At 39.4% G+C, this 25191-nt stretch overlaps 1 protein-coding gene across 2 annotated transcripts; it reads right to left on the bottom strand.

Annotated features, from left to right (window-relative positions):
• Positions 1 to 837: 837 nt before the first annotated feature.
• On the bottom strand, positions 838 to 17176 carry LOC127451409 (ubiquitin-conjugating enzyme E2 Z-like). 2 transcript variants are annotated; one of them, XM_051716111.1, is made up of 8 exons: positions 16471 to 17176; positions 15907 to 15979; positions 14400 to 14587; positions 14013 to 14124; positions 13027 to 13139; positions 12518 to 12608; positions 2640 to 2846; positions 838 to 2451 (listed from the first exon to the last, which is right to left on the bottom strand). In XM_051716111.1, the coding sequence occupies exons 1-7, from the start codon at positions 16875 to 16877 to the stop codon at positions 2670 to 2672; spliced, it is 1161 nt and encodes a 386-aa protein (XP_051572071.1). In that variant the 5' UTR covers positions 16878 to 17176; the 3' UTR covers positions 838 to 2451; positions 2640 to 2669. The 2 variants fall into 2 exon arrangements, with proteins under 2 accessions (XP_051572071.1, XP_051572070.1); XM_051716110.1 differs by having other exon boundaries at positions 838 to 2846.
• Between the last annotated feature and the right edge of the window lie 8015 nt (positions 17177 to 25191).

Raw genomic sequence — 25191 nt, 5'->3', positions numbered from 1 at the left:
GGGCGAAGATTAAGCGAGTAGTAATGGACTGGTCATGTGATTCTAACATGGCTGCCCCCATGATGTGATCCCCTCCATGTAAAATAAAAACAGCTTTAATAAGGTTACCGATCTGACTGGAGTCTTCATCTCATGTGAGTGGTCATGATTTTAAACATACATTTCAAAATAACAATGAATTTCTTTAGAAGTAAAACTTTTTATATGAGCAAAATATTACTGAGTGCACCTTTAAGAAATGCTTCAATGTGACATTATCCAAAGGCTCAAAACTTTGAAAGTATATAGAAATTTTGAACCATTTACACTGAATTACTAAGACTGAACATCAAACATATGTATTAAAAATATGCATCAAGTATAATGTATGTATTATTTAATTTAATATGTATTAAATTCATGACTTCGGCCCATGGTTTAACTTTCCATTAACAAATCGTTCCTCTCACTCAACCCTCATTTCAAGATTTAAAATGAATGAACTCATAAAATACTATTTAACCAAACGTTGAAATGTACCATAATTCCAGAGTGTACAATTCTGCGGTCTGAAATTAAGGTCCCAAGTAGAAGTGGATCAGTTGGACCACACAAAGTTTATTTTGTAAATCTAATTCAAAACTTCTAATCGGAATTGCCATTTAAACTCAGGCAATAAAAGGCACATTACCAATTTACCAGAACTTCCAGAACCTGAGCTTATGGTCAGAAAAAAAAAAAAAATTTTAACATGTGAAATTAAGTTTGTTATTATGTGTATTATATATATGTGTATATAACGGAAGTATTAACGTGTTGGGTTGGTAGAACACAGATGAAATAAAACAGAGTCAAAAGTAATCAGAAGTTGTATATGTATATTTTTCTTCTTAGTTGCAATTAATACATTATTTACATAATTTTCATTTCGCTAACAAGGGAAAAGCATTACTACATCACAAAGTCAAACTCACAGTTAGGGAACTCTTTCCTGTTACAGAGCATTCTATAGGTTTAGTGTGAAATTGTTCATTCAAAACAAACAAATCGAGGAACCCAACTGTGTTGTTTTGTCAAAACGTGATGTCCTAGACCAGAGTACATTAGCTCTCATATAGGAGAAAAAACTGCATTAAAACTATAACACATGCAAAAACCTCAGAACTGTACTTGTAATGGTCCATCTGCTACAACAGAACTTCGTCGAAAGTGTTTTGTGGACTTTTTTTAAATGGAGGTTCACCATCAACTGTAATACAGTCCAGGACTAAGCCTGGTAAGAAACAAGTGCTCTACACAGAAAAGTCAGCTGCTTTTCCTTGCAACAAAAATTTACATGTACACAGAAAAGTAAAGGCTGTCGGCTGTTTGGTTTCATATTTAGCATATTTCGGGGAACTAGATCAACTACCTGCTCTTTAAAGGGATGGATTGCAATAGATTGTTGGTGCACTCTCATGAAAACTAATAGGAGCACTACATGAGCTAGTCATGAACCATGGTGCCATATAATGTCTGAACATTATACTCTTCCTTTAGGCAGCTTCATCCTGTTGCATATGAGGACACCAGTGACCACAGTATACCCGGTAAAGACAACAAAATATAATATTTGTAGCATTATTGAGGGGCATTCTGCGCTGAAACTGGCGTGGAACTGATGTCTAAGCATTACGACTGGAATTATTAAACAAAATGCAAGTTTCCACCATGTAGAAAATTCAGTTCCCCAAGATTATTCCCAGAACAATAACAGAAGAGACGTGTCTCTTTTCAAACTCAACCAACAGCTTCACAATTAGAGATATACTTAAATTAACCCAACAAAACAGTATTTTTAAAGAGTCAACAACACTCAAAAAGCAACCTTTCCCATAAATGTTTGGGGAATCAGTCTGCAGGATGCTGATACTTTCACTTTACTGTTCAATAGCATTTCAAGAACATTGAACATTAAAATAAAACATCTCTATGGACAATTCTATGTACATTTTTTAAAGTTCTATTTTTCTTTCTCTTAAAGTGTGGTATTCAATTCATTATGAATTCGTTACAATATCAACTAAATTTATAATCATATATTCATTTCTTAAATGATTTAATTAGGCAAGATGATAAATGTTTTGATCACTATCAGACATCGAGGAAACAGTGGAACAAAAAGACCAGGAAATTCGTGAACTATAGGTGAGATGTGTGTATTTGCAAGCAGGCTGGGTTGTTTTCAAGAGTGGTTTACTTATCATAAATTTTTTGACTAGTATGAATAGAATTTCTTCTTTCTGTGGAGCTCTACACGGGATGAGAAAGGTGGCAAAGAAACATGGAGTTGAAAGGCAGAGGCTGTGTCGACCTGCTGAGAAATTGGCATGACATCGCTCTCTTATAAAGACGCAAACACACACCTTGCAACTTGCAAGGCCCTTATTATTCCCCACTTGACTGAAACTCTTCTCCATTAGGGAAGAAATACTGTGAAAACAAAAGGCAGTCATTGGACAGCACACAAGGAACAAGTGGAAAAATATTAACCAATCAGAAGGACAGAAACTCAGAGAACCCCTGTTCTTCATGAGCAGATTCTCCAGGCTTTCTCAGCTCTCCTTGAATTTGTGCTCGCTTGAGAGTTCAGAGCTGCAGGTAAAGGGAAACAATCTAACCTTGCTCTTTTTGCACCACTAGAGGGTGCTCTATGGCTGTGAGCTGCCCTGACTGTCCGGATCAGTACCGGAAGAGCTGGTGTCTGAGTCAGAGTCACCGTCGTTGTCCTCTGGCGGGCACTTTTCCCGCAATCGCCTCTGGATGGCTCTGAGACGGGTCAACAGGCCCTGGTAGTCAAAACGACCTCTCTTCTCCCCAAAAGGATCCTGTAATAAAAAGATAACATATTCAACAGTTCACAAATGGAAAGAACAAAACTTTTCAAAATATTACGCTGAACTCGGGTGTACTAAAAGGCACCACCACAGTTAAAAAGTAAAATCAGTAAAAGGTTGTTATAAAAAGCAGCAAAAAATGCTTCCCCATGAATAGAAAACAGTACACACATAATATTCTATTATAACTACGACAGCCAATTAATTACGTGAGATGCTATTTAATTTATTGCATATAATCAAATATTTGCTGAGAAAAGCCCCAAAATAAAAGATATCAAAATAATTATAACAAAGGTTACATTATATTACTTAAAAGTAGTTCAGATAATACAAAAACATTACATTATTGCTGCATACGAGCGAAGCATTGATTAGACAATACAAAAAGTGGCTTTAGAAGTCAATACATAGTTTGTTTTATTTCCATTTCATTGAACATAAACCTATCACTGGCCTACAGTCCACGGCAATACATTTGGCAATTTTTCCAAGCTAGACATAGGGGCTGTTCTTACAGGATGCGTTCTTGCATCATTCTGCGCTATATTTGTGTGTGTTTTGTTGCCTGTACAGCTGGAGTTGCGCTTACTGCCCCCTACAGACTGACTGCGATTATTTATCCAAAACATGAAGGTGGTACTTCAAGCTTGAATTTCTTTGATGGTAAGAAAATTCCTTATAACAGAATTTACTTGCGGTCAGGGAGGTGTGATTATTAGGGGTTCAAACACGAAGTTGCTTTTTACAAAGAACAGCACCAAACAATTGTGTGTTGACAATATGTCTTTATTTGAAAATGCAGGATAGGCAACAAACTCTCCGTTTAAAAAAAAAAAAAAAAAAAAACATAGGAGAGGTCTGGACAATAAAAAAACAAATTGGCCACCAGAAGACACCATCACGTTTCACATGCATGTAAATTGTTGCATATTCTATAGTGTTTCACAAACACAACTTTTCCATATCATATGCCAGACCTCTTCATACCGAAACAACTAATCATTGAAGAAAACCGTTTGTTACATATTTCACATTATTTAAACATATGGGTGTGTCCTCTTCAAAGAAACCTGTTTTCATTACATTTAGTATGTATATGCAGGGCTCCAGACTGCGACTAAAATGGTCTCAAATGCAACCGAAAATAATTGATCAAGACAATAATTTAAAATCTAGTCGCTGTTGTGTGTGTTCATATGTGGTTTCATCAGATATCATCTTGTGAGTTACTGAATAAATGTTTTCATCTTTTTCTCCCAATATGGAATGCCCAATTCCCAATGTGCTTTTAAGTCCTCGTGGTCACGTAGTGATTCGCCTCAGTCCGGGTGGCGGAGGACGAATCCCAGTTGCCTCCGCGTCTGAGACCGTCAACCAGCGCATCTTATCACGTGGCTTGTTGAGCGCGTTGCCACGGAGACATAGCGCGTGTGGAGGCTTCACGCCATCCACCGCGGCAACCACGCTCAACTCACCACGCACCCCACTGAGAACGAACCACATTATAGCGACCACGAGTTTACCCCATGTGACTCTACCCTCCCTAGCAACCGGGCCAATTTGGTTGCTTAGGAGACCTGGCTGGTGTCACACAGCACGCCCTGGCATTCGAACTAGCGAGCGTATTTTACCACTGAGCTACCCAGGCCCCCAATGAATACATCTTTAGAGCACGCACCAGTGTGTCTCAAGCCGCTTTTCACCCGTTCTGTTTCTGAAAAGCTCGCTGCACCGCACGCAACAACAAACCCAGTGCAAGAGAGTCGTGACCAAATGACTCTTTTGAACCAGGTCTTTTTCATGAATCACCCGAAAAGAACTGAGGGTGTGAACTCAGGAGCTAAGATTAGCAGTTTGAATCAGAGTCACTTTCTCAGCAAATCATCCGTCAGTGTGTTCACAACTGGGAGGGCAGACATTTCAAAATAGCAGTCCCATGAGTAGTTTGGGCTTCTCTATTAAAAAAAAAAAAAAAAACTGGACTGTGTGCATGTGTATATATATATATATATATATATATATATATATATATATATATATATATATATATATATATATATTATATATATGAGATCCAGCTTTTGACACTTAGGACAGTTGAGGGACTCATACACAACTGTTACACAAGGTGCAAACATTCACTGATGCTCAAGAAGGCAACACACTACTATATGCATATTATACTTTATGTAAATATCTGCTTATGTAGATTCTGAAGGGCAGTACTAAAAAAAAAAAAAATGTATCTCTTAAATTTGTATAAATTATGAAAGGGGTGTGAACATTGATGAGACAAAAGGGGAATGCAAACTCACACATTTTCTCAACTACATATACTGTTTATGAAACCGATTAATGGGTGATCAGCTGTCTTCCTTTTCTTTTGCTTTCTATCTTGTTTCTGAACAACAATCTAAATCGAGCAATTATATGATTTGGTGACTAAAAACAGCTATTTGGCTCCTAAGTCATTTTTTTAGTCTGGAGCCCTGATATGCGGTATATGCTTTTGAAAAAAGCATGAACTTCAGGCAATTGGTGATGCTATAACTGTCAAAAATATTAAAAGCACTATATCTCTATTGTAAATTTTCCTGATTTTGCTAAACATTTCATTGCTTTAACTGCATTTTAGTTGCTTATTGCCACCTAATCTGAATTATGCTTCATATCTTGTAACACATGCACTCAAAGTTCCTATGCTGCTTGAACCCTGTTAATTGCTGCTTGCAGCTACATTTATTATTATTATTTTTATGCCCTAAAACTGATCGTGCAGACAAACCGTAAGGCCTAAAGACATGAAACTTTGGGGAATGGTAGTACCCCGGTGGACTACCCATACGTATGGAATCCACCTGATCAGCCAATAAGTGCCGCTATAGTGAGAAAAAAAAAAAACATATATATAAAACCGCACATTCTGGGTCATAACTTTTGAACCGTAATGGCTAGAAACAAAATTAATGTTTCCTGTGAATCCTTAGATTATGACGAATCTAAAAACTCCAGACTAAATTTTAGCTCGCCCTTTCATTCTTCTGCTATTTTTGATTGTTTGCAAAATAAACGTTTCGAACTTAACCAGTGCACAAAGTTTCTCTGGAGTCCCAATATTAATAATTATCTAAAAAAAAAAGTTTGAACTTTTGATTCATCGTAGCAAAGATATGCCAAAACATATGTAGTGTGTGTGGGTACTTTTACGAAAACTGTTATAACTCTTACTTATGTATGGGGTCATTCTGAAGACACACACATAAATTGTGTGACTCTGCCTCTTGGTGGTGCTATGATAATTAAAAACCTAAAAATGGCTCTAAAAGGAACCATTGGTCCGATCGACCTGTAATTTAGCATTCAGTGTCTTTGTCCATGGTGCCTTCAATTTCCATCAGGATAGTTGCATATCTCAAAAAACATGGCTGCCTTCGACCAATCAACTTTCAGCAGCTTTTAGACAAGGTTAACAAAGGCCAACTGGAACAAAACGCGATGGGCATGTTTGACTCTTGGCCCTAGAGGTCTGTGCAAAATGTGAAAAAAAAAAAAAAAAAAAAAAGGCCACCGGGTGGCGCTGTCACATTTTACATGCTTTTAAATCACTGAATATTATGAGGTGTGTCACTCAGACACACGTTTGACACATCATATGATAGATCTCCACTTTCTGAACAACTTTACCTCAAGGACCACTGGTGTCATTCGTTAAATATTTGAAATTATTTAAAATACATACTTTTGTGAACTAGTCCTAGGTTTTTTATGTGAGATCAACAAAACCTGTACAGGAAGAATCTTTGGACAGCCTAGATCAATAATTATCAAAAAAAAAAAAACTTTTTATTTGGCATATAACAGGGTAATTTAAACATATGGGTGTGGCCTAGATTACGCAAAAGCCAATAAGTCCTACACAAAAAGTCCTATTGTCATCACACTTAGTACACATATGCGAGATGGCATTTTGAAGAAACATGCAAAATTTGGTGGAGATAGGACAATAGTTGGCGCAATAACAGTTACGAATGTTTATGCTATCGCATTTTACATGCGTATGAATGGTTGCATATTCTGCAATGCTTCACAGACACACGTTATTCACATCATATGATAGATCTCCTCATTCTGAACAACTTTGCCTCAAGAACCATAGGTGTCAATCAAATTGTTTTGTTAAATATTTGAGATTATTAAAAACACTATTTTTGTGAACTACTCCTAGGATTTTCACTCAACCTCGACAAAACCAGTGTAGTACAATTCTCTGAATTCTAGATAACTATAAAAATACGTAGAACTTTATTTAGAATGGCTATAATAGGGTCATTTAAACATATGGGTGTGGCTCAGTTTACCCAAAAGCCAATAACTCCTAAACAAAGGCTCTGACTGAAATCAAATTTAGTACACAAATGAAACATGATTCCAAAGCAGCATGCAAAATTTGTTGTGGATCGGACAATAGGTGGTGCTATGGCAGTCAGACATGTTAAAAAAAACACAATCTCTATGGTTGTTTACCTGTGAGTGCTGAAAATTATATTGCTTTCTCTCTATTTTAGGTGTATACGGGCTATCAGAAAATTAATAACATTTTGTAGCACATGCACTTTAATGCCGCTTAAACCCCAGTAATTGCTGCTTGCAGCTATATTTTCCATTATTTTTAACAACTATTTTTTTTTTATATAATTAAATCGCTTGTTTAATTAAGCTTGTAGTAAAATATCCCATAAAAAGATTTGTTACATACAATGTTTTAGACAAACGAATTGCAGAACCACACTGCTATTTTTATTACAAAGACAAAATAACAAACAGTGTTCCCTCTCTTTTCAAGGCACAATTTCCAGGACATTTTGTGTGCCCAACAAGTATAATATTTAAGCAAAAACACATGCGTCCATTTAAATCAAGTTTTTATTTTTGCGTTTCAGTGTGTTTTTGACAGTAGTTTCTCACCTCAAGATAAGCAGTTTCCTTCATGGCCCAGTGTCATTACTAATCCCTGTAAAGCTGTAATTCATTTAAATAAATACATAGTCTGTATGTGCTGCACACTTCAGAGTGCTATCTGTCATTTTAAACACAAGAGCGCACATGACGATCATGATGAGGTGTTTTCAGTGTATGAGCAGCCGTCTTTACAGATTCATTTTGAAGTGTGGATCACTTGCAGATTATTTATTTATTAAATTAAATCAGACTTTTTTTTACTTTAATTATCACACTAGGACATATCACAATTTTAATTTGATTAATTGTATATTCAAACATTTATTTTCATCCAAATAGGTCATATTCCATGACATTCTGCATTTTATTGCTAATGTCATTTATATGACTAGATTCTGTGTTTTCCACATACTACATGTGGTAACCACGGTATAAGCTGACTCCGATCATTGAATTATTGAAAATGAATTCACATCCCGAGGTATTAAGGTCAAATCACCATGCTACCAACTCAGTATGAATTTTTTTTTTTTTTTTTTAACCAGTGGTCTGACTGTCATCATTGTCTAAAGTTTATAACTCACAGATGCAAACTAATGAGGGTCAAAAAAGTTGAGACAAACACTGATTCACGGACAAGATGGCGCCACGGATGGCCACCTCGGTGTGTAGCTCTTCAGTTCTTTTGTTGTTTTTGTTTGTTTGTCCTGTGTTTAGTAATATTTTACCAGAGACGAACTGCTGAACATTCGGCAGCATATACCAGACAACCTTTTCCCGGTTTTTGAATATCCGGACGTTTTGCTGTACATTTTAGTCGGAGGCGTGGCTGTGTTGTTTAAATGCGCTATGAGACGCAGGCGAGGGAGACGAGCAGGCACGCTGGTCAGGCTCCGTCTGCGCGGATTTCGAACAGCGCTGCCGAGCATTCATCTAGTGAATCTCCGCTCTCTTCCTAACAAAACGGACGAACTACATCTCCTCACCCGCACAAACAAGGACTTTTCAAACTCTGCTGCCTTGTGCTTCACAGAAACCTGGCTGTGTGAAGCCATTCCGGACAGCGCGTTACATCTGCCGGGCTTCCAGCTGTTCAGAGCGGATCACATCGCGGAGTTAACGGGGAAAACGAGAGGCGGTGGAACATGCTTTTATTCTGGTGAGTGTGTATATCGCGCCAAACATGTGTGTGAACACAGCGCTGCAACAGCTGACTGATCAAATCACAGACACAGAACAACAATACCTGGACTCAGTTATTATTATTCTTGGGGATTTTAACAAAGCAAATCTCACACATGAACTGCCCAAATACAAACAGCACATAACATGCCCCACCAGAGACAGGAACATACTGGATCATTGCTACACAACAATAAAGGATGCATATCGCTCTGTCCCTAGAGCAGCTTTGGGACTCTCTGATCATTGTCTGGGTCATCTTCTTCCAATCTACAGGCAGAAATTAAAATCAATCAAGCCAGTAGTAAGGACTGTAAAGAGATGGACCAATGAAGCAGAGCGGGAACTACATGCCTGCTTTGATTGCACAGATTGGAGTGTTTTTGAAGCTGCAGCCACAGACCTGGACGAGCTAACAGATACTGATACATCATATATCAGTTTCTGTGAGGATATGTGCATTCCTACTTAGACTTATTTAAAGTTCAACAACGACAAACCGTGGTTTAGAGCAGAGCTCAGGCAGCTTCGTCAGGCCAAAGAAGATGCTTACAGGGGTGGGGATAAAGTCTTGTACAATCAGGCCAGGAACACATTGAACAAGGAAATCAGAGTGGCTAAAAGAAGATACTCTGAGAAGCTGAAAAACACGTTTTCAGCTAACGACCCTGCATCAGTGTGGAGTGGCATGAAACAACTCACAAAATACAGGACTCCTACCCCCAACCCTGTGGTGGATCAACAATTGGCTGACGACCTGAATGTGTTCTACTGCAGATTTGAAAGGCCCAATCTCACACCCCACACCCACTCTGACCTTCACTTCACACAAACACCAACACCTCCTGCTCACCTTACTCAACCTGCACTTAAGATCTGTGAAGATGTGAGCCGGTCTTCCGGAAACAAAAGACGAGGAAAGCTTCAGGCTCAGATGGCGTCTCACCAGCGTGTCTTCGATCCTGTGCTAACCAGCTGGCCCCCATCTTCACACAGATCTTCAATAGATCACTGGAGCAGTGTGAAGTCCCATGCTGCTTCAAACACTCAATCATTATTCCTGTCCCAAAGAAACTAAAAATGACAGGACATAACGACTAGAGACCTGTCGCACTGACGCCTGTGGTCATGAAATCATTTGAGAGACTGGTGTTGGCCCACCTGAAGAACATCACTAAAACATCACTGGACCCTTTCTAGATTCCCTTCAATTTGCTTAGAGCAAACAGGTCTGTGGATGATGCAGTCAACATGGGATTGCATCATATCCTGCAACATCTGGACAGACCAGGGACATGTGCAATGATCATTTTTGTGGACTTCAGTTCGGCTTTCAACACCATCATCCCAGCTATACTCCAGAATAAATTACACCAACTCTCTGTCTATCTGTCAGTGGATTACCAGCTTCCTGACGGACAGGCAGCAGCTTGTGAGACAGGGGAAACTCACTTCCAGCACCTGTACAATCAGCACTGGTGCCCCCCAGGGATGTGTGCTCTCCCCACTACACTTCTCCCTATACACCAACGACTGCATCGCCAAGGACCCCTCTGTCAAGCTCCTGAAGTTTGCAGATGACACCACTGTCATCAGCCTCATCCGAGATGATGATGAGTCTGCATACAGAAGGGAGGTTGAACAACTGGATGTCTGGTGCAATCAAAACAACCTTGAGCTGAACACGCTCAAAACGGTGGAGATGATTGCGGACTTTAGGAGGAACACCTCAACACTGACCCCCCTCACCATTCTAAACAGCACTGTGGCAGCAGTGGAGTCATTCAGATTCCTGGGCACTACCATCTCACAGGACCTGAAGTGGGAGACTCACATTGACTCCATTGTGAAAAAGGCCCGGCAGAGGTTGTACTTCCTTCGCCAGCTGAGGAAGTTCAACCTGCCACAAGCGCTGCTGATACAGTTCTACTCAGCAGTCATTGCGTCTGTCCTCTGCACTTCAATAACTGTCTGGTTTGGTTCAGCTACGAAATCAGACATCAGAAGACTACAAAGGACAGTTCGGACTGCTGAGAGGATTATTAGTTGCCCCCTGCCCCCCCTTCAAGAACTATACACTTCCAGAGTGAGGAAAAAGGCTGGAAAAATCACTCTGGACCCCACTCACCCTGCTCATTACCTTTTTGAACTGTTGCCTTCTGGCCGACGCTTCAGAGCTCTGAGCACCAGAACCATCAGGCACAGGACAAAAATTTTTTTCCCTCAGGCTATCCATCTCATGAACAGTTAAATTGCCCCATTGAGCAATAACTATGTGCAATACACAGTTTATACTTTTTTATATTTATCCAACACATCCAACCTCTTCTGCCGTTTCATTCCTGGAAAATAAATAAATAAAAAACACATTTACACTGTACATAACAGATTTGTATTTTGCACTGTAAATAACAGATTTGTATTAGATTTGCACTACGTATGTGTATGTGTGTATGTATGTATGTATGTATGTATGTATGTGTATAATAATTTTTTATTATTATCTATGTCTTGCTGCTGTTTTTGTATTGTTTTTTGTATTGTTGTACACTGGAACCTCCTGTTACCAAGACAATTTCCTTGTATGTGTAAGCATACTTGGCAATAAAGCTAATTCTGATTCTTCTTCTTCTGATGTTTTCCAGGGTTATTTTTTTTTTTTTAAGAATAAGCTAAAAGCACCAACTGAAGCTGTTTTAAGTATTCAAGTATAGAATATTTTCTGCACAATTGTGCAGAATTAACTGCAAATAAATATGAAACAACAATCTTTACTCATCACACTCGCATAAAAAAACAGAATATATACACTCCTCAGAATGCATCAACACCTTGGAAAGAACAATGAAACAGATATGCCAAAGTAGGTAAATAAATGCTTTAACAGCGTTCAGTATATTAATCTCTAACAGCTGAAGGGTGCGAACAGGAGACTGGTGTGGCAACAGCACCACCTACTGTACAGAAGTGAAATAGTTCCATCAGAGGTGCGTCTCACAAAATCATCATGGATTTGGTGTGAACAGGCCTTAAAATTACAACATATATGCCACACTTCCAACTCTAACACAACATTCAATGAAATTACAATGAAAGTAAGAACAAACCAAACAAAGATATATAAATCCACTGCAATCTGTACAACAGTTACCTTAAACATGCGTCATAACTACAAAATGCCTGAATGCTGATTCAGTGTGGCTTGACAAAAACAACTCTGAAAATCCCACAGAATGGTTCCAGGCAAACGGAAACTGTCCTGAATGATTCAGACTCTATTCTCTTTAGAGGTGTGATAGTACATCAGATTCTTTATTCTTATTGGTATTCTGTAAGTACTGACATGAATGACTCATACTGTATATACTTGTATGATACTTATATTTGTTACAATGGCAAATAAAAGGTTGCATAAGGTTGTATTTCTAGCGCAATGATGACAATTGAAATGACAATCTCAAAGCCCAACGTGAAGAGAAAAGCACTGTGAAAAATAGGCACACACAAATAAAATGTACCTGCATGTTTTGCCCTTGGACATGCAGACGTTCTTTGCAAACCCCCTCATAGAAATCATAGTACTCCAGGAAGGATTTCTCCATCACATTCCTAGGAACAGAGAAATAAGACTCTTAAGGGGATAGTTCTAAATGAATGGGATAGTCCTAAAATATAAAATCGAGAGCCTTAGTCACCGGGCATGTTTTTCCATGCAATGAATGTAAATGATAACATCTCTTTTTGTGTTCCATAGAACAATGAAAGATTTGGAACAACATGAGTGAGTAAATGATTACAGAATATTACTTTTTGGGTGAACTATCCCTTTAAGACTATTACAAAAGAACCTTGTTGAATGAGTTATTCAAGAATAACTCCATTACATAGCACATTCAGGATTAAATTTCTTCATAAAGAAGACAATTACAAATAAACAGTTTAATATGGCTAACGTCCTTTAAAAAGGACCAAGATGCTAAATAAGGGTGCTTTTTGGAAAACAACGTGTCAAGGCGTAGTCACTCACCACAAGGCCTCAGGACATGACACTTTACCCTCTAGCATATCACACACAGCAACTCGCATGGTCTCATGGCGGATGCACTCATTATAGTTTTTGCTGTCACCTGGATGCCTTTCCTAGCAAACAGATGAAAGTGCAGAATAAACTACAGTATCCACTGTGAAAAACAACAACAACAACAACAACAACAACAACAACAACAACAGGAGGGCATACTGTTCAGCAGGACAAGGAAAAACCTTGCAGATTATTTAAAGGGATAGTTCACCCAAAAATGACAATTTTCTCATCATTTACTCACCCTCATGGCATCCCAGACGTGTATGACTTTCTTTCTTCTGCAGAACACAAACAAACATTTTTAGAATAATATCTCAGCTCTGTAGGTCCATACAATACAAGTGAATGGTGGCTAGAACTTTGAAGGTCCAAAAAGCACATAAAGGCAGCATAAAAGTAATTCATAAGACTCCAGCGGTTAAATCCATGTCTTCAGAAGCAATATGATAAGTGTGGGTAAAAAACAGGTCAATATTTAAGTCTTTTTTTTTTTTTATACTATAAATCTCACCCTTCTTTTGTTTTTGGCGATTTGCATTCTTTGTGCATATCGCCACCTACTGGGCAGGGTGGAGAATTTATAGTAAAAAAAGGACTTAAATATTGATATTTGTTTCATCCACACCTATCATATTGCTTCTGAAAATATGGATTTAACCACTGGAGTCTTATGGATTACTTTATGTCTTTATGTGATCTTTAGAGCTCCAAAGTTCAGGCCACCATTAATTTATATTGTAAGGACCTGCAGAGCTGAGATGTTCTTTTAAAAATCTTTGTTTGTGTTCTGCAGATGAAAGAAAGTCATACATATCTGGGATGGCATAAGGGTGAGTAAATGATGAGAAAATTGTCATTTTTGGGTGAAATATTCCTTTAACTTCAAATTTTTCCATTTTCCATTAACTTTATTCCAGGGGTTATAGTACCTGCTCAAAGCCTGGCTCATTGTGGTAAGGGTTTTCTGTCATTAGGGACTGTATAGATATAAGAACAGAGGAGATGCTTTGTGCAGGACTCCATGCTGGCCCAGTCCAAGTGCTGTAGAAAAAACAACCACCAAAACTGAGATTGTGAAGGAATGCTGTTTGAATGGACAGAATACAATACTCATGACAAATGGTTTGCTAGGTGTAGGGCCAGTTTCCAAAACACAAAATGACTGTGACTGCTATATAATAAGTAACTAGGCAACAAAATTCTGTTTTCAAACATGGCCAAGTAAAGCGTGAGACTCAAATTACAATATTGAACAGAAACAAATTGAAAACCAGCTTGCAGACAGACACCTCACCACTGGTTGAGTCAACTCTTACCCAAGGATGCTGAGGCACACTTTGCCATTGCGATAGAAGTTGGGATTGAAACGAACAGTGTTGTGCCCAGTAGTGATTAGTTTGACTCTTGGAGGGTGGATGGGATAGTCAGGGGGACAACGGAACAGGAAGAGGAAGAAGCCACCCTCATACGGTGTGTCAAAGGGGCCAGTGATGAGGGCGTGAATCTGTCGAGACAGGAGGAGGGAGACAATTTTTCACTTTAAGCCAAACTACTTCAGCAGCAAAGTTTGATTAATTGTTAAAAGTCACCTGTTAAGAGTTGGTTATATTTCCTATATGCACTGCAAAGTCCATCTTATAAGCTTTAAAATGACAACCATTTTGTGTTGGTCAAGCAGTAGTTGTTTCTTAATTTGAAGGGGATGTTTTTTCTTTTTCAGCATGGAGTGTCAAAGAATGCCAAAATATGTATTTATTATTAAGTGACTAAAGAGCAAGCATAAAGTATATGACTGATTTATTTACAATCTGCATGGCAGGCAACATGTATAGTAAATCACCTTATTACAACATAATGAACTCATGTTTAATGCTACAATAAAAAATACTTTTGAATCCACAAATGACACTGTGTTTGTTTATTTATGAAATGTATAATTATTTCAGAAATTAAGACATTTTCTCAGTACACTAGCATTTTGGCTGTGTACTCACAGAACGACGCAAACACACCAATGCAGAACTATAAATGCAAACCAACGCGATGGCCACTTGGCGGAGGCTACGTCGTAGGTTCGGAGCAGAAATAGAAATCGGGTAACCGTGAGATGACACTCACAGCAGAGGATTTAACGTTCGACAGTGATCGTCTTGTAATATGTTGTTAATGCACTTTAAAGCGCTTTGATGGCTGTAACAGCAGTGGTGCAAAAATGTACTAAACTTAAAGAATTTAAGAGACAAAAATTCTTAAAGAGAGTTTTACTGTGCTGACGTGTTAATCACTTTAAAGTTCAACAAGCTACGCTCACCGGCCACTTTATTAGGTACACCTGTACATCTGCTTATTCATGCGACTATCTAATCAGCCAATCATGTGGCAGCAGTGTAATGTATAACATCATCCAGATATGGGTCAGGAGCTTCAGTTAATGTTCACATACAGGTGTACCTAATAAAGTTGCCGGTGAGTGTATAATAGGGTTGCTCCAATACCAAAATTTTGGCCTCGGTACGATACTAGCCCTGGTATCTCGGTATCAATACTAACTCGATACTAAGGCAACAAAATTTGAAAACCCTTGTTTTTTATGCAATAAAGCAATTCAGGAACAATTCTCAGCTTGTTTTGGATGTGTAGCCTAAATAAAGAATATGGCATGCATTTGATTAGATCGAAATGAATAAATCGCAATTATGATTTGTCACAATTGTGCAGCCCAATTAGGAATATATCAATAGAAGGAAGAATGAAGGGAACACAAGGGATGCGGGATACACTGAAATATCACCACACTTCAGGGAAAAGTCTATTGATGCTTACCTTGGTCATATCGTGAGGATCAGGAACCACAAACATTCCCGGAGGAGGTTCTTTATAGATGGACATGATGTCCCTGAATGGAGGACAAGAATGGAGTATAAAATTAGTAAAAGCACAAAGACTTTATAATTACATAATGCACAATTTTTCAAAAACACGAGATGGAAATGGCAATCACATACATGCCGTGGATGCTGATATTTAATATGCCAAACTAGAGAGAAAAATAACTGACCCAAAGCTGAATCCTGTCATTTTTTCTGTGTCCTCATGTCCATAGCTCCATTATTAGTGCTATACTAAAACGTGTGCCCCATAAATGCAGTTGACTATGACAACTTCAAATTATTGTCACATTTGTGCAAATATATTTGTAATTTTTGCTTGGCAAACGTTTGTCCATTCAGCACACTTGTACATACATGCATGGCTGGATCTCACCATATGTTAGGACATGAATGTTGATTAAAAAAATACAGATTGCACGCAAAATAACGTGAAAAGCTGCCTTACATTTCTGAAACCAAATAGAGAACCTATAGGACTGAAGTCCACCAGCATTACCTTTTTATCCGGAGAATGCATTGCTGAGACGCCTTTTCGTTATCCCAGTCGGTGCTTAACGTTGGGTCCCATGAGGTGGCGTGAAGTTGGGACAGGAGGCCCGCCCCGGCAAGATTCGGCGCACCACCCGGGACTGCCGAGACGATCCCAGGCGACAGATGCTGGGCCGCGGTGACCGGGGAGTCCAACGCATGGCTCAGCACACTGAACCCGCTCTCCACGGCGGGAGTGATGGTATGCGCGATCCCGTGAGCGACCACAGCCAGGCCGGTCTCTGCGGCTGCTGCCGGAGGCGGTGAGGCTGATGAGTGCCCCGGTATAGAATGACCCAAACTCGCGGACAACTGTGTCCCGTGGTCCTGACCCGCTATAAAACCGTTGGCTTCATCTCCAACGTTGTTCGCCATCGTCTATCAAGTTGTAAGATCAATCAGTTTCTTTTTGCAGTTTCTGTTTCTCCTCTCGTGGAGGCAACTGGAGGAGGGCAGGGAGAGAGTATGACTTCTACATATTCTCCCTTTTGCCTCTTCCGACCTCAATTAGACAACCTGTGTCGAAAGCAGCGCCAATATTAACGTACTAACCGGAGTATAAATTAATCTTAGAGGAAGCATTTAACGTGCATATCATTCAGCAGACGACACGTAAACGTAGTTTCTCCCCCGTTCGGCCTGGCCTGTTTGTTGTTTAATTTCTCTTCACTTCCTCCTCGTTTAGGAGGAAATACTGCCATCTAGCCGTGCACTCCTGAAGGAAAGTCAGCCAAAGGGAGTTCGTTGGTGGTCAGGATGGATTGGAAAGTCCCTCACAACATTGAGTAACTGCAACACTGAGGGCCCTTACAAAATGTTTCCACGGTAACCATAGCTTCCGACAAAATAGTAACTACGATTATTGTCATTGTGAAAATCATGCAGTGCTTCAAACAGTGTAAGAAGATGGTTTAACCCTTGTGTGATATTGGGGTCAAAAATGACCCCTTTTCAGAATCAGAATCAGCTTTATTGCCAAGTATGCTTTCACATACAAGGAATTTGTCTTGGTGACAGGAGCTTCCAGTGTACAACAACACAAAAACAACAGCAAGACATAGATAATAATAAAAAATAAAAAATAGTTATACACATACGTACATACACACACATACATACATACACACATACGTAGTGCAATCTAATACAAATCTGTTATCTGTTATGTACAGTGCAAATTTATTTATTTATTTTATTTCCCAGAGGAATTAAATGGCAGAAGAGGTTGGATGTGTTGGATAAATATAAAAAAAGACTAACCGTGTATTGCACATAGTTATTGATCAATGGGGCAATTTAACTGTTCATGAGATGGATAGCCTGAGGGAAAAAACTGTTCCTGTGCCTGATGGTTCTGGTGCTCAGAGCTCTGAAGCGTCGGCCAGCAGGCAACAGTTCAAAAAGGTAGTGGGCAGGGTGAGTGGGGTCCAGAGTGATTTTTCCAGCCTTTTTCCTCACTCTGGAAGTGTATAGTTCTTGGAGGGGGGGCAGGGGGCAACCAATAATCCTCTCAGCAGTCCGAACTGTCCTTTGTAGTCTTCTGATGTCTGATTTCGAAGCTGAAGTGCAGAGGACAGACTCAATGACTGCTGAGTAGAACTGTATCAGCAGCACCTGTGCCAGGAAGTTCCTCATCTGGCGAAGGAAGTACAACCTCTGCTGGGCCTTTTTCACAATGGAGTCAATATGAGTCTCCCACTTCAGGTCCTGTGAGATGGTAGTGCCCAGGAACCTGAATGACTCCACTGCTGCCACAGTGCTGTTTAGAATGGTGAGGGGGGTCAGTGTTGGGGTGTTCCTCCTAAAGTCCACAATCATCTCCACCGTTTTGAGCGTGCTCAGCTCAAGGTTATTTTGACTGCACCAGACAGCCAGCTGTTCAACCTCCCTTCTGTATGTAAACTCGTCATCTCGGATGAGGCCGATGACAGTGGTGTCGTCTGCAAACTTCAGGAGCTTGACAGAGGGGTCCTTGGCGATGCAGTCATTGGTGTAGAGGGAGAAGTGTAGTGGGGAGAGCACACATCCCTGGGGGGCACCAGTGCTGATTGTACAGGTGCTGGAAGTGAATTTCCCCTGTCTCACAAGCTGCTGCCGGTCTGTCAGAAAGCTGGTAATCCACTGACAGATAGACATGGGAACAGAGAGTTGGTGTAATTTATTCTGGAGTATAGCTGGGATGATGGTGTTGAAAGCCGAACTGAAGTCCACAAAAAGGATCTTTGCATATGTCCCTGGTCTGTCCAGATGTTGCAGTATATGATGCAATCCCATGTTGACTGCATCATCCACAGACCTGTTTGCTCGATAAGCAAATTGAAGAGGATCTAGAAAGGGTCCAGTGATGTTCTTCAGGTGGGCCAACACCAGTCTTTCAAATGATTTCATGACCACAGACGTCAGGGCGACAGGTCTGTAATCATTAAGTCCTGTGATTTTTGGTTTCTTTGGGACAGGAATAATGATTGAGCATTTGAAGCAGCATGGGACTTCACACTGCTCCAGTGATCTATTGAAGATCTGTGTGAAGATGGGGGCCAGCTGGTTAGCACAGGATCGAAGACACGCTGGTGAGACACCATCTGGGCCTGAAGCTTTCCTCGTCTTTTGTTTCCGAAAGACGCGGCTCACATTATCTTCGCAGATCTTAAGTGCAGGTTGAGTAGCAGGAGGGGGAAGGAGGGGGGTTGCAGGAGGTGTTGGTGTTTGTGTGAAGTGAAGGTCAGAATGGGTGTGGGGTGTGAGATTGGGCCTTTCAAATCTGCAGTAGAACACATTCAGGTCGTCAACCAGTTGTTGATCCACCACAGGGTTGGGGGTAGGAGTCCTGTAATTTGTGAGTTGTTTCATGCCACTCCACACAATTTTGAAATCTGCTTATTTAAAAAACATGGTTTCCTTCATCTCAGTGGCATGAGATTTCGTGACTTTGCTGGCATTACCTATCTATACACACACACAAAAAACTGGGCTGGATTCTGTTGATGTGGTGATGTGAAAAAATAGTACCATTCATGGTGTTTGGGGTCAAATTTGACCCCACATTGGAAATTAATGGGAAAGACGAGTTTTCTTTTATTTGTCTAATAAAATCAATAAATCCACCACAATGCAGAACACACACACAAAGAGAAATAAAGGGGTGGTACTATAACACATCCACATTGCTATTCAGTTCACTGAATGTTTAGAATTTTGATGCCTGCAAAAATGCCAAGTTTGCCATTGCAAAATGTTATTCTAGTAATATGTTCAATGTTCACTCCTGTTAATTTCTGTTCATTTCCATTTATTACTGTTGGTTTTATTGACATGTTTTTATTTTATTTCTTATTATTAACTTAATTATTAAATTGGGATGTTTGAAATAAATAATAGGTGACTAAAATCTTACTCCAAGTCTTGTCTTTTAATACATTGGTATGTAATCATTTATGAGGCATCATTGCAAAAACTTAAAAAAAAAAAAAGGCTAAACTTTGACAGAAATACTATCTTTAATGTCTTTGATAATGTCTAAATATATATTCAAATGCATAAATTGTTTAAGAAAAAAAAAATCAGTTTGCTACAACCAGACATATGAATGGACCTTTGCAGCCACCTGCTGGTTATTTACATTTACATTTATTCATTTGGCAGACGCTTTTATATAAAGCGACTTACAAAAGAGGAAAACAAAAGCAAATCATCTTAAGGAGACGGTGTATGAAAAGTGACATACTACAAAGTTTCACTAGCATCAGAATAGTATTCAAAACAGATTAAAAGTGCAACAAGAAATTTTATTTATTTATTTATTTTATTAATGACTGGTTAATTGCTCATGGAAAAGATGTGTTTTTAGTCATTTTTTGAAGACAAACGGTTATATATTGTAATTTCACCTAATTTTACTTAACTTGTTTTAAGTAACTATGGTATTTTGGTGGCAGCGTGGTAAATCTAAAGGTAGTTGGCCTAATCTTATGCTCTGCTCTGATTCAGTAGTGTGTAAAATGCTTTTTTTATTTTTATTTTTTTATTAAAATGTGCACAACATACCTTTATGTTTGGTCAAGCTGCGCTAAGGGAAAGTGTGTTATTTTTCTGTGAGTTGAACATATTAAGAGTGGTATCTGTAAATGTACATAGTTTATATTAAAGGAATAGTTCACCCAAAAAATAAAAAAATTCTCATTATTTACTCACCCTCATGCTATCCCAAATAACTTTGTTTGTGTTCTGTAGAAGAAAAAGTCAAGATTTTAAGGAGAATATCTCAGCTCTCTAGGTCCATACAATGCAAGTGAATGGTGTCCAAAATTTTGAAGCTCTAAAAAGAACATAAAGGCAGCATAAAAGTAATCCATCTGACTCCAGTTGTTTAATATCTGTCTTCAGAAGCGATCCAGTCGGTTTTTAGGGTAGAACAGACCAAAATAAAACTCCTTTTTCACTGTTCATCTTGACAGCAGTCTCCTTTGGCGATCATGATTTCAAGCTCGATTACATTTCCTTGCGCCATCTAGCACTCTGCACATGTCAAGCTCTAGGAAGTGTAATTGAGCTTGAAATCATGATTGTGCCTAGAGACTGCAATGGCAAGATATATAGTGAAAAAGGAGTTACATTTTTGATTTTTGATATCTTTGCGCACAGGATTCAATCATGTGTTTCGCATTACATCTACAGTTTGTTAGACAATTCATTTGATAAGTCCATTTCTTTTTAAGTCGAGCTGTGAGTTTATTATTAACTAACATAGCATTAATAATGATTAAATGGCAATGTAGTACAGTTCAGTGCATAATGTAATGTATTTAGATGTGTGCTGTGCAGTTTAATAAATAAAAATAAATTATTTCAATTTGTTCTCTTGATCATATGTAATTTTTATTTAACATGAATATGAACTACAAATTAATGTAACCTATTTGCCCTTTTTTGATGATTTGGTTTAGTAGAGCACCTGCACTTTTGTTTTGTGAATTTGCATGCTGTCTGAGGTTTTATAATAATCTTCAAGTTGCGAGCAAAATCATAATATATTCAAATAGCTGAAGTATGTAACTTTTTGTGTTAAAATACTTCTCATATCCCAGCTTAATATTTAGAGACAACTATAAGTAAGACATTTATGGGTTCATTTTCCTGAAAACTGTAAACACTGTTGTAACAAGGTTAAAAATGGGAAAGGAGGAGGCAGGAACTGGCTGAACAGTCAAAATAATATTTAATGAAACAAAAAGACAACACAAACGCACACACGGCAGCTGCGTGTGGCTCTCTCTCTCCCGAACTGCCGCATCCTGCTGCACTTCCCTCTCCTCGGCTGATTAGCCCGATTGGGGGCCGGGCGTGCATAGTCACGGTCATGCCCTTCTGGCCCTGCCTACCGGCAGGCTTTCCCCACCACTCTAGAGCTGGGGAGGGGGACAAGGGGAGGGAAAAACAAAAAAAAGAGGAGAGGGAAAGGGCAAGGCGGAGCAACAGTGAGAGAGAGAGAGAGAGGAGAGAGAGAAAAAAACTTGCTCATTGAGTCACTGAACTTGCATATGCATATGTCCTGACGGTATTTGGTTCTACATATAGATGTGTGTCAGTGTTCACAATCCTGAACATCATCATATCAGTTTGTTCACCATTTCTAATGATTATCTGCACAAGTATCTGGCTCTTGTGTGCAATATCACAATATGTGCAGAACAAGAAAAGGCTAATTTTCCCCTCTTGAAGGAGAGGTCGTTAGCAGCAGATTCTTTAAGTCCTGTAAGTTGTGAGGTGGGGTCTGCATGGATCGGAATTGTTGGTCCAGCACATCCCATAGATGCTCAATCAGATTGAGATCTGGGGAATTTGGAGGCCAAGTCAACACCTTGAACTCTTTGTCATGTTCCTCAAACCATTCCTGAAAATTTTTTGCAGTGTGGCAGGGCGTATTCTCCTGCTGAAAGAGGCCACTGCCATCAGGAAATACCATTGCTGTGAAGGGGTGTAAGTGGTCTGCAACAATCTTTAGGTAGGTGGTACGTGTCAAAGTAACATCCACATGAATGCCAGGATCCAAGGTTTCCTAGCAGAACATTGCCCAGAGAATCACACTGCCTCCGCTGGCCTGCCTTCTTCCCATGGTGCATCCTGCTGCTATCTCTTCCCCAGGTAAACGACGCACCTGGCCATCCACATGATCTAAAAGAAAACGTTCATTAGACCAGGCCACCTTATTCCATTGCTCCATGGTCCAGTTCTGACGTTCACATGCCCATTGTAGGTGCTTTCGGTGGTGGACAGGGGTCAGCATGGGCACTCTGACCGGTCTGCGTTTATGCAGCCCCATACAGCAAGCTGTGATGCACTGCGTGTTCTGATTCCTTTCTATCATGGCCAGCATTACGTTTTTCCAGCAATTTGTGCTACAGTAGCTCTTCTGTAGGATCGGAGTAGATGGGCTAGCCTTCGCTCCCCACATGCATCAATGAGCTTTGGGTACCCATGACCCTGTCACCGGTTCTCCTTCCTTGGTACTAACCATAGCATACTGGGAACACCCCACAAGACCTGCCATTTTGGAGATGCTCTCATCCAGTCCTCTAGCCGTCACAGTTTGGCCCTTGTCAAAGTCGCTCAGATCCTTACGCTTGCCCATTTTTCCTGCTTCCAACACATGAAATTCAAGAACTGACTGTTCACTTGCTGCCTAAGATATCCCACCCCTTGACAGGTGCCACTGTAACGAGATAGTAAATGTTATTCACTTCACCTGTCAGTGGTTTTAATGTTGTGGCTGATCAGTGTATGCTGCCTTCATGTGCTATTGGAATTATCCTACTTCCCACTTCTGAAGTGGTAATTATGAGTGTCGCATTCAAGTGCTTTGCTGTTGGAAAGAACAGGAAACATGGACGATGCCAGGTTCATTCATACAGTATTTTTCGAGGAACTTTTTTGACAGCATAAAACATTACTCAGTTAGCTTGCTGACGATAATGGAATTTTGGTCAAATACAAGCTATTTTCAGTGTAAAAATTTACAAAATGCATCGAATGGTTGCTGATATACATAAATGAATATGACCGAAACCGCAAGCGTTAACAATTAGCTATATTTAGAAAAATAAATAAAACCAGTCATTCACTACAGAAACCATAATCTCCTCCGCCATGTTGAAAGTTATGACTCCTCCCATCTCGGCAACTTGGGTATCATCTAGAATTCAGAGTTTCCCACTTGAACTTCCGACTTTGCTGGGTCATTCATGTGCTCGGAACTCGTAATTACAATATTTCTGTGTCCACTTAAAGGGCACAGTATTTAGCAACGATGCTCCCTGGTTTTTACGGTGCATTTTTGGATTTTTTTTAGGGAGCGAACATTTCAGTGCACTGGAACGATTTTGCTAATGAGACCTAAAAATGGCTGACTCACTGATCTGTGCCCTGACTACTGAACTAGGGAACAGATTGAGATGCACCCATTGGCTCGATCAATGGAGTGAGTTGGGTGTAGGACTGTGTTTATTTGATCTATGGAAGACAGGAGGCGTTTTCAGAAAGCGTCTTGAAAATAATTGTGCAGAAATTACACACTTTACCTTTTAAATAATGTAGGCTATTTATAAGCGTTGGTTGTAGCCTACAGTTCAACATACAATCTGTAACGTAGTGACCTCCAGTGGCTGATGAAATGAAATGAAAAATGAAAATTCAAATTAATATTTATGTCTACTGAAGCGATGCAATCACTTTGGATGAGAAACGGATCAATTTATCAGTCCCCTTTATTTTTTACTATAAATCTCCACTTTCACATCGGTTTCTCACCCACACCTATTATATACTGTAGCTTCTGAAGACATGGATTTAACCACTGGAGTCATATAGATTACTTTCATGCTGCCTTTGTGTGATTTTTGGAGCTTGAATGGTCTGGTCATTATTCACTTGCATTGTATGGACCTGCACAGCAGAAATATTCTTTTTGTGTTCTGCTAAAGAAAGTCATACACTTCCAAGATAGCATGAGGGCGAGTATTTATAAAAAATAAAAAAACAACTTTGTTTTTGGGAGAACTATCCCTTTAACACAGAGCTGGAGATGTTCAAAATGAAACCGAATTGCGAGGACTAGAGTTCCCAATGTGTGAAATATTATATTTAGCAAATAGTTTTAGATTAAATACAGCATATCACAACGCAGGACATGTCAACTTACCTTATTACTATTGAATTGTGGGAGTGGCAGTATGTTGGTGCTTAAAATATATAGAGTTGATCATTTTAAGGTCAGAAGTTCCAAACCCTGAAAGAGGCGACTTGTGGACTACCATACCCCCATCAACATTGTATCAGAGAAAGGCACACTGGTCACCCCAAAGGGACACTTCTTGCGAGTGTATTGCGCACTTGATAAGCACATTAGATTAACAAAATTGGGTAGATTTAAGAGCAAAACGAATCAGCATCTGAAGTCTAAAGAAGATTGTTCATTTAAAAAAAAAAAAAATAAAAAAAATCCTACATCTAAGAGAACTGCCTTGCTTTGTATACAAATCATTTGATTTTGACAATGTTTTACAGAGGTATAACTCACTGATTAACTTTGTCAGGATACCAATATCAGTCTCATTGCTACACAGTCACATCAAACCTCAGACCTCCTCTACCCCCTCAAATCCTTATAGCAGGAAAACACTACAGCCAGATAAAA

The sequence above is a fragment of the Myxocyprinus asiaticus genome, chromosome 14 (genome assembly GCF_019703515.2).
Source record: "Myxocyprinus asiaticus isolate MX2 ecotype Aquarium Trade chromosome 14, UBuf_Myxa_2, whole genome shotgun sequence".
NCBI classification, from domain to species: Eukaryota; Metazoa; Chordata; class Actinopteri; order Cypriniformes; family Catostomidae; genus Myxocyprinus; species Myxocyprinus asiaticus.
Note: the sequence above shows the minus strand (reverse complement) of the source record. Positions and strands in the feature narration are given on the sequence as shown.

Bases quoted from the DNA above. Each gene is read 5' to 3' on its own strand.
- LOC127451409 (XM_051716110.1), bottom strand. From the start codon at position 16,877: ATGGCGAACAACGTTGGAGATGAAGCCAACGGTTTTATAGCGGGTCAG. The intron at 15,980-16,470 runs GTAATGCTGGTG...TCCTCCATTCAG, and splicing joins TGCATTCTCCGGATAAAAAG to GGACATCATGTCCATCTATA. The intron at 13,140-14,012 runs GTACTATAACCC...TCTGTTTGCTAG, and splicing joins ATGAGCCAGGCTTTGAGCAG to GAAAGGCATCCAGGTGACAG.